Below are 16,101 nucleotides of genomic sequence, written 5' to 3'. Positions count from 1 at the left end.
CACCTCTTGAGAATTCTTGATATAGTAATACTTCTCGCCATCTCCATTTGCTTTCTGATCCCCGTGTTGTTTCTAACCTGAATACCGACAATTGAACTAGGATGCGTGAATTCAAAACTTCTAGCAATCCTATTGCTTTGGAGCTAATGGTCGATAGTTCATGCTTAGACTATTGGTTATCGAATCACCGTTCCAACATTGATCATGCTACCTAAGCCCATATTTTGGGTGCAGCTTTCCACCAATGTTTAATTGGGTATGTTTTCCTCGAGCATACCTTATTATATCATTCGATCTAGCTAATGTTATCTCCTTGGTCACATAGTTGTGGAAATCCATTTTTTGGAAATCTTGAGGAATTGTCGCTGAGTCCATCAGCCACCCCCTCATCATCCCCTTGGTTTAATGATGAACCCTTGTTTCGGAACTTGCTTTCATAGTTCATTTCCAGAGAATCTTACAATGTCATCCCATCAATTTGTGTTGCACCTTTCTTCTCAGACATCCTGAGTCTGAGGTATCCTGACACCAATCAGATCTGAACCTCGGTCAGATATGATGGTTGGAACATATTTCCAAGAGTTATAACATTGGTCTCTACATAACTCGATAAGGTGGTGTCTTTGCTTAGCACCCCTAGCCAGAGGACCTTTTGTTATAATTTCCTTTTTAGCAAGGTTAACCATTCTTCCATGAGGAAATTGAAAGACTTATTCTATATGTTGTTCCTGATGAATCCTTGTGTATTCCAAGTCTGTCTTTTGCTTGAAGACCATGTCAATGCTATCTCGAAGCATGTCTGTGGTACTCCGAATTTTAATAAGAACATTTGAAGCACAATGCTAAACTTTCTTTATCAATTATCCAAACACCGTTGTATGGGTAATGGCATGAAATTTCTCTCCTCTTTCCTAAAGGGTTTTCTACGTTATATCCCGACATGGATATCATGCTCTGCTTACCCTTGGGAAGAATATACCCTTGAAATATGTGTTTAAACACATTTTCCTTTCCATTGTTCTGTTTAATCCGATAACGATATTTTCCTTCCCATTCTTTTGTTTAACCCTTCTTGAGTTCTATATGATCTAAGCAGTAATATTCTCCTGCTTATGTAAACACCTCGGTGTACAATTCTGTCAGCATGACCCTGTTACTAGTGTTGATGACATCCCGGTAGCCACCGATGGACGAGAACTTTGCCTAATGGTCCGCCTCGTTTCAACGAGCAGGAAAATGGTTCTCTTCGTCCCTCGCCCTTGGTACCGATGTTGTTGCCGACATAAAAGACAGGCTATCCTCTTACATGCCTTACTTACATGATCGTGCAAGACATTACTGCCCTTTCTACTTTTAACCCACATGGTGGGCCCATAACCCACAGTTCCACAGGATCGAAACCTGACTCTCTTGTACACCCCCTGCTCCCAAGGTTATTCCTCATGCTTGGCTTCGTATGTAATTCACGTGCCACCTTTCGTGAGATCATCAATTTTGGTATCAGACACAACACTTATTCCCATTGCTCTGAACCCCTTTCACCCTCTGTTTCAGGCAACGGGCGGTTGCCTAACCGCTTGGAGCTTCTTGTTGCCCCTCCTTACCTTGCTCTCGATAACTTTCTTGAATTTCAACTCGAGAGATACTTCTACCTCATTCCCTGAATTGTACACCAAATAATTAATCCTATAAGGGTCAGTTCTCCCGAAGTTACTCTTTACTTCCCCACTTAAATCTCGGGACGAGATTTCTTGTAGTGGAGGAGATTTGTAACACCCCCAGTGTCATGCTACAGTAATCTCATGCCTGATGATGCCATGTCATCATAATGAAGTTGCTAATCCTTTGTTTCAAACCAAACACAAATTCAAATTTAAAATGCAAGTCAAATATTTATTTCTTCAAGCAGTAAAACAAAAATGTTCACATTGTCCTATAAATTCCCCTGACCATTGTTATGTTGAAACCAACCTCATTTGAGTTCTCAAAATGCCCATGGGAATTAATTTAGTGGTCCAACAGCTTTTAAATTTGCCTTTTCAATTTCTAAAATTGGTTAGCCAACTCCTTTTGACCCCAACCTTTTTGTTCCATCTCAAGATATTGTGCTAGATTCACGTGCCAAGTTTTGTGCAAAACAAAACTCATTTGGTGCTAAAAGAAAATGCAAAACAGAGGAAGAAATTGGAAAGCAGTTAAAAAAAGGAAAGTAAAAAAAAAAGGGCCAGAAGCTACTGTGCAACTAGGCTCTAGTTGCACAGTGCCACGGCCCAGCCCATCTGGGGGCTTTCCCTTACCTCTGTTCACCTGAGGCGTGGTGGCCGCCGTTCGACCGCCCGCGGCCAAGGATGGCCACGCGGCGGCCATCCGCCGCTCCCCCGTCGCCTACTAGGTCGCCCCCGACCTAAACCCTAACCCTAACGCCCGCAGTTCCCCTCTCCTTCGCGCCGCTCCTTGCTCCCCCCGTCATCCCGAGCGCCTCCGTCGCCGCTCACCGTCGCAGCCGCGGCTACCGACCTCGCCTCGCCTCGCCGACCTGTCCAGCAGCTCCGCCGTCATCGACTTCCTCGTCCCCGTCCACGAGCGCAAGCCGGGGAGCACTGCAGGCAGCGGATCGAGCCGCCCTCCTTCCGCCTCTGCTCCGGCGATCCCCTTCGACTCCGGCGACGCCTGCTGCTGCTACTAACCTTCCAGGGGCTTTACGTAGCCGCCCGGTGAGCCTCGCCTCTCTCCCCTTCGTCTTCCCGCCGTTGTCGTGCCCGTAGGTGCCATTCCCCACATGTCCGAGCTCGCCTCCACCGAGCTCGTCGCCGGCCACGTTCCGGTGACCGAACGACCGCGCAAGTGTGTCCATCATGCTCGCCCGCACGCGTAGACGTCGTACGTGCTTAGCACCGCTTGTTTTGCTCGCCGTTGCGCCGTTTACAAGCTCGCCGTGCCTCGGGTCTCCGCCGTCCATGTCACCAGCGACGACTCCGGCCATCCCTGCTCGCGTCACCACCCGTGTTGGACGCGGCGTTCTCCACTCGTTCGAACACAAGTCACGGCGCGTGTTTTGGCTTGCTGTAGCGAAAGTCCCGACGAACTCCGGCGAGAAACCACCGCGGACGCGCTCGCCGGAGCTCCTCCGGCGCCGGCCCTGACCTGGCGTGGCGTGGGGCCCGCCCAGTGCCGCTGACAGTGGGCCCCTGCGCCTCTGTTTGACTGCGTTGACCACGGTCAACGCGGGGTACTATTCCCCAGCCACTGACATATAGGCCCCACCACCTAATTAGGTTAGTCAAACGTTTTTAAAAATAAACTTAATTAGTTAAAACCTGATCAGTCACTAACAGGTGGGCCCAGTAGTTTTACTAACTAAATTTAGATTAGTTTGAACTCTGTTTAACCCACTGTCTATGACAGGTGGGTCCCCCGTGTCAGTTTTGACCAGTCAACCGGACTGTTGACTGCTGACGTCACTCATACGTCATGCTGACGTCATATTCCTTTTCTGTTAATTAAATAATTCTAGAAATTCAAATAATCTTTGAAAATTCATATCTTTTAAACCGTAACTCGGATGAAAATGTTTTCTACATGAAAGTTGCTCAGAACGACGAGACGAATCCGGATACGCAGTCCGTTCGTCCACCACACCTCCCTAACATATCGAACTCACAACTTTCCCCCTCCAGTCCGTCTGTCCGAAAACGCAAAACATCGGGAATACTTTCCCGGCTGTTCCCCCCACTTCGCCGGTACCACCTACTGTCGCGTTAGGACACACCTAGCACTGCTCATTGTCATGTCACGCATCATCATGTTTATGTTTGCATTGTATTTACTGTTTCTTCCCCCTCTTCTCTCCGGTAGACTACGAGACCGACACTGCTGCTGCCCAGTTCGACTACGGAGTTGACGACCCCTCCTTCTTGCCAGAGCAACCAGGCAAGCCCCCCCCTTGATCACCAGATATCGCCTATTCTTCTCTATACTGCTTGCATTAGAGTAGTGTACCATGTTACTACTTTCGGTTAATCCTATTCTGATGCATAGCCTATCATTGTTGCTACAGTTGTTACCCTTACCTGCTATCCTACTGCTTAGTATAGGATGCTAGTGTTCCATCAGTGGCCCTACACTCTTGTCCGTCTGCCATGCTATACTACTGGGCCGTGATCACTTCGGGAGGTGATCACGGGTATATACTATATACTTTATATACATGTCACATGTGGTGACTAAAGTCGGGTCGGCTCATTGAGTACCCGCAAGTGATTCTGATGAGGGGGCTGAAAGGACAGCTGGCTCCACCCCGGTAGAGGTGGGCCTGGGTTCCTGACGGCCCCCGACTGTTGCCTTGAGGCGAAGCGACAGGGCAGGTTGAGACCATCTAGGAGAGAGGTGGGCCTGGCCTTGGTCGGCGTTCGCAGATACTTAACACGCTTAACGAGATCTTGGTATTTGATCTGAGTCTGGCCATTTGGTCTATACGCACTAACCATCTACGCGGGAGTAGTTATGGGTATCCCGACGTCGTGGTATCAGCCGAAGCTCTTTTGACGTCAGCGACTGAGTGGCGCGCGCCGCATTGGACCGTAAGCTCGCGCTTGTATTAAGGGGGCTAGGTCTGCTTCCGGCCGCGTACGCAACGTGCAGGTGTGCATAGGGCGATGGGCCCAGACCCCTGCGCGCATAGGTTTAGACCGGCGTGCTGACCTCTCTGTTGAGCCTAGGTGGGGCTGCGACGTGTTGATCTTACGAGGCCGGGCATGACCCAGAAAAGTGTGTCCGGCCAAATGGGATCGAGCGTGTTGGGTTATGTGGTGCACCCCTGCAGGGAAGTTTATCTATTCGAATAGCCGTGTCCCTCGGTAAAAGGACGACCCGGAGTTGTACCTTGACCTTATGACAACTAGAACTGGATACTTGATAAAACACACCCTTCCAAGTGCCAGATATAACCCGGTGATCGCTCTCTAACAGGGCGACGAGGAGGGGATCGCCGGGTAGGATTATGCTATGCGATGCTACTTGGAGGACTTCAATCTACTCTCTTCTACATGCTGCAAGATGGAGATGTCCAGAAGCGTAGTCTTCGACAGGACTAGCTATCCCCCTTTTATTCTGGCATTCTGCAGTTCAGTCCACTGATATGGCCCTTTACACATATACCCATGCATATGTAGTGTAGCTCCTTGCTTGCGAGTACTTTGGATGAGTACTCACGGTTGCTTTTCTCCCTCTTTTCCCTTTTTCTATACCGGATTGTCGCAACCAGATGCTGGAGTCCAGGAGCTAGAGATCCCGAGGATGATGCTACATGGAGTTCGGCTTCGAGGAGTAGTTAGGAGGTCCCAGGCAGGAGGCCTTGCCTTTTCGATCGTTGCTACTTTTGTGCTAGCCTTCTTAAGGCAAACTTGTTTAACTTATGTCTGTACTCAGATATTGTTGCTTCCGCTGACTCGTCTATGATCGAGCACTTGTATTCGAGCCCTCGAGGCCCCTGGCTTGTATTATAATGCTTGTATGACTTATTTATGTTTTAGAGTTGTGTTGTGATATCTTCCCGTGAGTCCCTGATCTTGATCGTACACATTTGCGTGCATGATTAGTGTACGGTCAAATCGGGGGCGTCACAATCTCATAGTCATAGGAACATGTATAAGTCATGAAGAAAGCAATAGTAGCATACTAAACGATCAAGTGCTAAGCTAACGGAATGGGTCAAGTCAATCACATCATTCTCTAATGATGTGATCCCGTTAATCAAATGACAACGCATGTCTATGGCTAGGAAACTTAACCATCTTTGATTCAACGAGCTAGTCAAGTAGAGGCATACTAGTGACACTCTGTTTGTCTATGTATTCACACATGTACTAAGTTTCCGGTTAATACAATTCTAGCATGAATAATAAACATTTATCATGATATAAGGAAATATAAATAACAACTTTATTATTGCCTCTAGGGCATATTTCCTTCAGGTTCTTCACCTTCTGCTCTATTCACTTTGACTATTGACTAAAAAGGTTGGGCGCTTTGCTGCGTCGTTGCTGCTATTGAGTTTTCATAATTTTTTCTACTCTCTCTGTCTTAAAATATAAGGTGTGTTGGTTTTTCGAAAAGTCAAACATCTTTAAGTTTGACCAAATTTATAGAGAAATATATCAATGTCTATTATAATATCAAATCTGTATCATTAGATTCATCATTAAATGAATTTTCATATTCATTTAGTTCGTATTGTGGATGTCGATGTTTTTGGATGTCAATTGATTTGAAAAACCTTTGACATGGTCAAAATCATGAACTAAATAAAAAATTAAATACCTTAATTGAATGGGGTATAGTGGGCTAAAAGAATTGAACGAGAGAGCTCCTAGCGAAAAATAAAATTGTTGATCCGGTCAAAATCGAGTGACCCAATTCTAAATTGAAGGCCTTAATTGACATCGAGGGAGCTTAGTGTATTTAAGATTCTGGTTATGACATGAATTCCTCCTTTTCTTCTATAATATTATTGGACAATGTCGATGAAAAATAAGACTGTCATTTATGAATTACGGATCTCATATCACTATTATAGAATGATACCATGTACATGTTCTCGATAGTCTTCAAATGGGCCTCAAAATCCCCATCCCCTTCCAAACCCTATCTAACCCTAAATCGTGAGCTTTATCTTCCGCCGTTATCCTAAATCCCACCCCGCCATCCACCATTCTCGTTGCCATGGTGCGTTGCAGAGTTCTTCATTGCAAAGGCCATCCACAATCGATGGTCTCATGGTGACGCATGGGTTACTATTCCATTAGCGCATCCTTGACATCCTATGTCGTGTCTGCTTTGTGCCCCATTGTGTTCCTCCCGTTGTCGACACCCTCCTCCGACTATGGGTTGGATGACAAGGAGACGGAGGCACTAATCTAACGCCATCTGCTACCTCTGGCCCAAGACGTGGGAAGAGGACGATCGTGCGCTAGAGATGGAGCGGACGATGGAGCTCAAGGAGCACATCATCGTTGAGGTGCAACTCATCGCGGGAATGCGAGGACGAGGGCGTGGTTGTCCCATCTATGTCGGCGCCCAGACCCTTAAGGGGCACCTTGCCACCAAGGGCTTCATCGAAGCCGCGTGCCGTTGACATCCGAACTGCATACAAGACCAAGCAACGAGAGTGGGCAAGAGTTCTATGCCTACCTCGATGTTGACTCCTCCTCCTACGCTGACAAGGGTGCGCCGAAGGGCACCCATGATGCCAAGGCGTTGGGACCCAGCAAGGGGCCTAGCCCATCGTCATCTCCTCTCATGACAAGAAGTATATCGTCTTAGGTTAATTACGTCATGGGTATGTCTAGAGCACATCTGGATGTGCCTTAACTATTGCACGTATAAGTGACTCAATCAAACATAAAAGGGAAAAAATACATGCACAAATCTCCACGTAAAATCAGTGGCATAACGCTTAGATGTGCAATACTTAGGGCACTTCTAGATGATGCGCTCTACTAAAACCGTTAAGTCATAATTTAAACTAATTAAGTTGTAGTTTATTTTAATTAAGCATTGCTTAGTTCAATTTTTGGGTGATATATAATTATGCACCACTGATGAAATCATGTTTGAATGGCAAAGTTTGTGCAATTTTTTGTTTGGGTAGTAATAGTTAGGGGAATGATTAGGTGCTTGAAAATGTAGGTCACCAACAAAAATGGAGAAGTTCAGTTTAGGGAGCTGGCTTGAAGAGTTCAAATATGGAGAGAGGATAGGAATGTTGTGCCCTCAAGAGGCATGTGCAATATCCACCGTTAAGATCATCCACAACACCGAGAAGAGATGATGTCGATAAAGGGAAGAGGGGTGACACCGAGGGTCTAAGAATTTGGTTCACAGAACGACAAGGGGTGTCCTATGGAGCTTCACCTAGTATATTTGTAGCATTGGAAAAGTTTAAAATAAAGTCCACAAAACCAGTAGTGACATACAACTTGCTGCCAAAGGGGATAAGTGGTACATGAGAATAGACATCAGTCGTTACTGGTCTTCGGAGGATCTATTTGAACCCGGTTTTTGTTCGTCTTCGCTCGTGTAGTTATAGGTTTGATCCTTCTAATCTATGACTCTCTCATCGGCGATGATTGTTGATATGGTGCGCCGGTCCTCTAGGGTCTTAGCACGACGACTTTTCGGCTGTCTACAACAACAACCTGCCCAGCTCCGGTTAGAGAGGGGCGATGACGGCGGCACATCTTCAGCTCGCTCCAATGCTTGTAATCGCTGCTAAGTGGTCCATGGATCTGCTCTATTTTTTATTACATCTGGTGTTTTCGTACTGCTATGATTGATTATGAATAGATCGAGAATTTCTCTAAAAAAAAGAAAAGGAATCATTTTTTCGAGAAGGAGGATGACTCCCGGCCTCTGCATGTGGGAGATGCATGCATCTATTTTATTAACTATTTCACAAAGATCTTACAAAGTAGTACATAGGTAGTTTGAAGCCATCATGTTAGCAACATCTGTCACTATTTCTATCTACTTGATAAATGGGTGCCGATAGTCCGAGTCTAATGCCAAACAGAAGAAAAGGAATGATGCAGGTGATAAAGACTGGACTCGTTGCCTTGATAAGTTGCCAGTGATCGGGAAATCGTAGTATGTCAAATTACGTAGATGCCCCAAAGATGAGTTACAAATGCAAGCTTCTCCTTTCATTTCTCCTTCTGCATCAATCTAAGAAACGTTGTAGCATGCGAGCTATGTCTAGGCTCCAGGATGACCCGAAGATGATCGATGTGCTCGTATTTTTGTAATTCTCTTCATGACAAAATATAGGCAGCTGCTACAAATCAGTCGGGTGATTTTAGACAGACTTAAACCGTCCCTAGAACAGTCCGATTCAGACTCTCCCAGCCACACGATCTGCAGGCCCAAGCCAGCACCACGCACCAGCTCACATGGCAGCACCACACAGCACGAATGGCTCCCGGTGGCGCTCCATTGCAGCGTCGACGGCGCTTCAAAGCAACCCCGGCGAAGCTTCAATGCCCTCCGTGGTGCTTCAATGCAGCTCCAGCGACGCTTCATAGCAACTCGGCGGAGCTTTCGACGACGCCACGATGCTTCATTGCAGCTCCAGCGGTCCCGGCGATGGTCCACTCCAGCAACGCACCAGGCGAGCTCCATGGCAGCACCGGCCGCCGGCGGATGCTGCGACGCAGCGTGCGATGGCGCCGGCGGATGCATCGACGCAACAACAACAGCACACGACTGCGCCGACGGATGCTTCGATGCAAAGACGCAACAGCAACAAGCGGCGGCGCTGATGGGTGCTGCGACGCACCATGCGACGGCGACGGGGGATGCGGCGATGCAACAGTGACGGCGCCGATGGGTGCTGCGACGCAGCATGCGACGGCGACGGAGGCTGCAGCGATGCAACAGCGACGGCGCCGACGGATGCTTCGATGCAACTCATAGCAACGACACCACGCGGCAGCGCCGGCGGATGCCGCGACGCGTTGCTAGCCCGATGATTCGAAACAGAGATGGGGTCATGTGTGGGTGTTGACCGTGTGATCCTCTCCTGCTTGCATCAATGGCAGCCGCCGCCATGACGGGATTGCAGCAGCAGAGGTGTCGATGCGGCGGAGTAGCATCATGCGGTCATGTGTGGGTGTTGACCGTGTGATCCTCTCCTGCTTGCATCAATGGCAGCCGCCGCCATGACGGGATTGCAGCAGCAGGGGTGTCGATGCGGCGGAGTAGCATCATGCGGTCTCTCCTGGTTCCGAGCTGTGACGGTTGGTGATGTTCGTGATGGATTTGACGGCCTCCCCTCTGCCAGTGACGAACTAGGAAGAAAGGGAAAAAGCGAGAAAGCGAGCGGAGAAGAAGGATTGCCAGGAGATAAGGTTGGACGGAGCGGTGGATGGCCTGGGACATGTGTCGCAGACAGGATTCGGTTTAAGTGAGGAATAAATCATCCGGATGAAAGGAAACGTTTTAACATATTTTTTATAGCACATAGGTTTTGGGCTGCTGGGCTCAATACCTCAGCAATTACCGCTACCATGCAAGAAGTAGTCGTGTGCAACAACAACAAAAGATAAAAAAACAAGGTCCTACCGAGACTAGGAAGAAAGGGAAAAAGCGAGAAAGCGAGCGGAGAAGAAGGATTGCCAGGAGATAAGGTTGGACGGAGCGGTGGGTGGCCTGGGACATGTGTCGCAGACAGGATTCGGTTTAAGTGAGGAATAAATCATCCGGATGAAAGGAAACGTTTTAACATATTTTTTATAGCACATAGGTTTTGGGCTGCTGGGCTCAATACCTCAGCAATTACCGCTACCATGCAAGAAGTAGTCGTGTGCAACAACAACAAAAGATAAAAAAACAAGGTCCTACCGAGACTTGAACTCGGGTTACTGGATTCAGAGTCCAATGTCCTAACCACTAGACCATAGGACCTTTGATGTTCACTTCTGACAAACCATATCTTTATACTGTATGTTCCTGTCCTACTCGCCCCCTCCTGCGCTGGACGGCGCGGGACTTGCGAGTTGCGAGAGGTTGGTGTCAGTCACACATGGATGTCTGCATCCGACAGGCTCAATCGACATTGCCCCCTCCCTTTTTCCCCACTGTGTTTGCCAGAAACAGAAGAGAAATACAACAACTGAACTGAACTGCCGACGAACAACCAGATTTTCTCACCGGAGCCAAATAATTTACAGACCGCCTAACTTGTTTGACTGCTGTTGCTTCGTGTTCAAGAAAAAAAAAGAGGCGATGTTGCATCCACGTGCTAGCACAGTAGCACTTGGAACGAACGAAGGAGTTTCAGGCCCCCCACCCCCAGCCCGTGCCGTTGTTCTTGGTAGGGTACGAGGCGATCCTGTAGATGTCACAGACGCCCTCGGGCCTCCCGGTGCCCCTCTTGATCCTGAAGTACCCTTGCTCGCCCCAGCCCCCGCCCCACGAGTTCTTCATGACGATGTAGTCATGGCCGTTGGATGAGCCGTATCCGACGGCCGTCAGCGCATGGTCCAGTTGGGTGCCACAGGTTCCTTCAAACACCCCCTGCAGCCAAGCCACACGCACACACAAACAGATAAGATAATTACCAGGGTAAATAACACTTGATCATTTTGTATCATCTGCTCTATTATCATGGTAGATGACACTTGATCATTTTGTTTACCCCTTTGTAGAACTGGAAGTCCCTGCTCCCCGCAGCGATGCCCACGCTGACGGGCTGGTGCGCCAGCGCCTTCAGCAGGCTCACCTCGCTGTTCTCCGGCACGTCCTCGTAGCCGCTGATGGTGACGACCTTGGAGTGGGGCTAAGAACGAGATCAAATCAAAGCAATCAATGTCCACTGTTATTAGAGTAACAAAAATGCGTTTGCAACTGAATTTCATCTGAAGAATTCGTTAGCTTGTTGTTCCCTGTGCCACAAGTGCCAACCTGCTTCTCCTTGCAGTCGCCCTCCTCCATGAGGTAGGGGTAGTCGGCGTCGGTGTGGATCCCCTGGTTCCCCACAATGTAGGCGTAGGCGAAGTCCATGAGTCCCCCTCCACAGCCGTGGTCCAAGGTGCCGTCGCAGTCCATCAGCTCCTGCTCCGACAGCGACTCCAGCCTGCCCGTCACCATCTGGTTTATCCCTTCCACCGCCGCCACCGTCGAGAAGGCCCAGCAGCTTCCTGCAACACAATTTCAGAATCCAGATAGATGGCGCGCAATGTGCTAACCGAAATCCTGAGATGAATCATGGTTCATGGATGTGCAATGCAATGTTCAGACTTCAGAGTTCAGAGATTGTCTGCTTACCGCATCTCCCCTGGTTCTTGACCGGCGTCACGGCCCCCTTCTTCCGCCAGTCCACCTCCCAGGGCAGGTCCACGGCGGCCTCGTACCTGAATGCCGTCGTCGGAGCGCGCGGCCGCCCGCCGGCGCCGGCCAAGCCGGTGCTCAGCCCAAGGTAGCCGGCCTTGAACTCCTCGTGGGCGACGTCGGCGAACTGGTTCAGGCCCAGCCAGTAGCTCCCGTTCCTCCTGTTGGTCTCCACGATGTGCTTCAGGTTCTGCCGGAACACCTCGTACCGCCGCACCTTCTCCTTCGGGGTCACGTAGACCTTGCTGTGCTTCACCGACCACGAGCTGAAGAGCTCGAGGATCCTGCTCGGCAGCGCGACGTCCTCCTGCGAGTAGCCGACGACCGCGGGGTCATGGTGGTAGGTGGCGCTAGAAGAAGAGCAACAACACGCTGCAAAAACTATCAACAAGAAGAGCACTATTGAGAGCTCTGAATCCATGGCGACGGATTAATCAGCGCTGCTTCTTGTCATGGGACTGCCGGAAACAAATGGACACCTTTTATATATACCGATCGATCGCTACCTAGCTATGCATGTTTCTTGCAAGCAAGCGATTCATCCCACCTCACCTGATATGACCCTTGTTGCTGAAGATTTATGAGGAGGAAGATGCGGTTTTAGCCTTGCAGGTATGCTCTTGCTCATGTTGAAATCTTTGGTTTAGGTAGCAGCGCATGCATTAGAATAGTGAGTAACCGATGCTTGCAGCCTTGCACACCGACCGACTGGAGGTAACTTGTTCGGCTAGACGAAGCAGCTAGCTGCAGAATTGGTTATTTACAAGGATGGACAAGTATCTTTTGCTCATCTGCTTAAGTCTTCACCAAACAGATGTACCTCATGCCATTTTATAATGTGATGGTATCAAACTACTTGCAATGATTTTTCCTTTTCCTGTTGAAGTTTGGTGCACATATCCATTGGTTGTAGAATAGGAAAATATCAGATGAAATTGAACCTAAATGTGCCCATTCTTGACAAAAGGGGCACCAGTTTTTCATTTTATCTCGGATCACTTATCATTAAGGGTACTAGGGCAATTACTCCGTATTTGAGATTTTATTTAAACTTGTACTTGAATGTCTTATATTATGGGACGTCCCATAATATAAGACATTCAATGTATGGAGATATAATAATGTCTTATATTATGAGATGGAGGGAGTACAACCTATTTGCCTGAATTTCACCTTTTTGACAGGATAACTAAGTTCAAACTATATTTTAGAAGATAGGTCCAAATTCCTGGATGTACCATGTGACGTTATGTAAAGTGTGTATATGCAGACCCAGTTTTTCAGGCTACATTTTTGTGCCTTAGAAATATGCAGTTTGACATTCACATGTCAGCATATGTTATTCCCCTGCACTGTCGACTGTCACAGTAAAAAAATGCAGCTGCAAACTAATAATGCAAGTTAATTGACATCTGTGCGCTCCAGTGGTGCACTCCAGCTAAGTTCAATGTGTCCACTACGCAAGCTTGCCTTCTGTTTAGAAGTACCAATCCTGAAGACCATTGTGTGTTACTACTGCTAGTTGGTCGCACGTTCCAGTGTACATGCCACACCACATTTCACCATGCTGCAAGACTGGAGCTTGGACCGGACAGGCAAGGGTTAAATAATTCATCTATAATAATCATAATATTTGCTTCGATTCCTTGGAAACATTGCTCTCACTCCCCGCATCACGATTAACTGTAACACCCGAAGGGTTTATCTTTCAAAGAGCAGAAAAAGGAAGCAAATAATAAGTTAACAGGTTTCGACTGATGTATCCTATCAGGCCAATATGATGAAAATTCAGTAAGCAGGAGGCCGAAACCTGACCTAAAATTTCAATCAAATGCAAACGCTCAGGTTTTTCAGACTTCGTACATGTCATGTCAGGAAATTAAAACACTAGACTGGTCTAGAGCATTAGAAGCGAATACAGAGAACCGCACGGATGAATATCCAATGCCTTGTTTTATTATCAAACCATGGGCTGCTTATGAAAGCTTAAGACTCGACACAATTAGAGAACTCGAACTCGCTCCACATTATTTGTTTTGCTGGAGCTGGAAATGTAAGCTCTATATTCAGGAGCAGCCCATTTCACGGTCCATGTTCATATCTGAAGGGCATCAGCAATCGAGCTAGCAAGGCTCAACACCTCAAATGGAGGTTGTTGGCTGATGGCTTTCACTGTCTGAGGGCACGAATCCGTGATCCAGAAGTAAGCAAACTGGTCACCTGGCCCGGCTGCAAAAAAATTAAAACAATGAGCAAATCAAAGTTGAATAGCTGAAAAACAGGGGAAAGGGAGAACCACCAATTACCAGAATTAGCAGTCATGAAGCGTTCATATGACTGATTGGGGAACACAGCATGAGTTACATAGGCGCTGACTTTTGTAGCACCATGAGCAGCCAGAACTTTCTGCAGAACAGAGTTGAACAATACATAAATACTCATGATAAAAAAGGGGGGCGAAATAGTATATGCAGCTAAAAGTCCACAGACTGCATCATACTTAATTGACACTTGAAATATGTTACTTCTATTTCGCTGTACAATGACATGAAGTAAATATGTCACACCAAATTGACCCACAGCGTGAAAATTCACATGCCATTGACTCTTGCTATAACCAGGTTTGCCGAAGGAATGGAATTGAACTTATTAACTTTACATGACTTAGCCTGCTGGTAATACTGTCGAATGTGGATTCAGGTAAAATTTGCATTGTACAGGCCATTTTTACCATTGTACAGAGAATACGTATTTTGGTCGGACAACTAGAAATGATGCCACAAGACTACCCATCAGCAATTGCAACAGAATGACAGATAGTTACCTGGCACTCTCTAAGAGTTCCACCAGATTGCACTAGATCATCGACAATAACGACATGTCGCCCTTCAGGGTTCCCTTCTTTAATCCGGACTATCCTCTTGTCGCCTTCACGGACCTTCGCACAGACAACCTACATAGTCAAACAGCTCCATCATCAAAAGGCCTGAAAGCTTAATGCCGGGTAATCAATCCCTCTGTGTATCACAAACAGAAAGGAACAGGAATACTGACCACTGGGAAGTTGGCCAACGACTTGTGGAAGCGCTTCCACGCCCCATCATCTGGGAAGGCAATGGTGACCTGCAGCACACGAACGAGGAGTCAGACAAGCAGCAACAAGAAGAAGGATTCACAGCACAGTTGGAAATTAGCAGGAAATGGCTGGGGTTGCACATTGTCGGCGTCGGGGAGCTGGCTGAGGCGCTGCAGCAGGAGCGGTATCCCGGTCTCGAAGCAGGGCAGGACGTCGTCCCCGAAGTAGAACCTCTCCTGGAGCGCGTGGATGTCGTAGATGACGACGCTGGTGGGCCCGCCGCGCGACTTGGGGATCATGGAGAGGATGCGCGCGAGCGTGAAGGCGGTGGCGACGTCGCCCTCCTCCTCGACGCGCTCGAAGGTACCGGTGGGGAAGAAGGGCAGCACGAGCGTGAAGGAGGCGATGAAGAGCTTGGGCAGCGCGAAGATGACGGAGATCTGCTCGAAGATGATCGCCGGCGAGCTGAAGGAGGCGAGGAAGGCGACGTGCTGCCCCCGGATGTCGTGCGCGTTGTTGATGAAGAGGTTCGGGAACCCGTCGGGGAAGTTCCTGGCGGCGCCATGGAGTCGGGAGGGGTTAGATGAGAGAGGTTGAACAGAATCGAGGAGGAGGGAGGGGGGGGGGGGGGGGGGGGGGGGGGCGTGGTGTACCTCCAGTTGATAGACTGGAGCTGGATGGCGTCGGAGGCGGCGGCGACCTTGAGGGCGAGCTCCTCGCACTCGGCGCAGTAGAAGAGGTTAATCTGCTTCTTCACCTTGTGCCTCGGGACGGCGACGGCGGCGGCAGCGGCAGCGACCTCCATCTCGTCCCGGGGAGCGGCGGCGGCGGCGGCGGGGGGTGCGGGGACAGGGGAGCGGCGCGTGGGAAGAGGCTCTGACGGCGACGGGGTAGGTGGTATCGAGACGCGCGCAGCCAAGCAGGTCGTCCGGGACCGGGAGTATCGATTCGATTCTCCTTTCGGCCTCCCAATTATTGCCGCCCGGCTAAACCCTAGACCCCCAGCCGCGGCACCAGTCCAATACGAGTTTGTCGCCGTGGCACTTGCCAGCATGGGATTGGTTGGGTTTAAGGCGAGGCGAGCGAATCAGGGAAAGAAGACGGGGAATGAGATTTCCATGGACGGAATCGCCTGGATTTTT

At 48.7% G+C, this 16,101-nt stretch overlaps 2 protein-coding genes and 1 non-coding gene across 3 annotated transcripts; all 3 read right to left on the bottom strand.

The window, feature by feature from the left end:
- Positions 1–10,386: 10,386 nt before the first annotated feature.
- TRNAQ-CUG (transfer RNA glutamine (anticodon CUG)) lies at positions 10,387–10,458 on the bottom strand. The gene has a single exon. It is a non-coding gene; the product is annotated as a tRNA-Gln (tRNA).
- Positions 10,459–10,549: 91 nt separating this feature from the next.
- On the bottom strand, positions 10,550–12,607 carry LOC109779239 (cysteine protease XCP1). The gene is made up of 5 exons (XM_020337847.4): positions 12,436–12,607; positions 11,821–12,264; positions 11,458–11,693; positions 11,192–11,332; positions 10,550–11,070 (listed from the first exon to the last, which is right to left on the bottom strand). The coding sequence occupies exons 1-5, from the start codon at positions 12,509–12,511 to the stop codon at positions 10,831–10,833; spliced, it is 1,137 nt and encodes a 378-aa protein (XP_020193436.1). The 5' UTR covers positions 12,512–12,607; the 3' UTR covers positions 10,550–10,830.
- Positions 12,608–13,670: 1,063 nt separating this feature from the next.
- LOC109779241 (ribose-phosphate pyrophosphokinase 4) lies at positions 13,671–16,063 on the bottom strand. Its single transcript, XM_020337849.4, has 6 exons — positions 15,613–16,063; positions 15,100–15,511; positions 14,938–15,006; positions 14,708–14,836; positions 14,190–14,289; positions 13,671–14,112 (listed from the first exon to the last, which is right to left on the bottom strand). Exons 1-6 carry the CDS (start codon positions 16,011–16,013, stop codon positions 13,979–13,981), a joined length of 1,245 nt encoding a protein of 414 aa, XP_020193438.1. The 5' UTR covers positions 16,014–16,063; the 3' UTR covers positions 13,671–13,978.
- Between the last annotated feature and the right edge of the window lie 38 nt (positions 16,064–16,101).

This window comes from Aegilops tauschii, chromosome 6 (genome assembly GCF_002575655.3).
Source record: "Aegilops tauschii subsp. strangulata cultivar AL8/78 chromosome 6, Aet v6.0, whole genome shotgun sequence".
Lineage (NCBI taxonomy): Eukaryota > Viridiplantae > Streptophyta > Magnoliopsida > Poales > Poaceae > Aegilops > Aegilops tauschii.
Note: the sequence above shows the minus strand (reverse complement) of the source record. Positions and strands in the feature narration are given on the sequence as shown.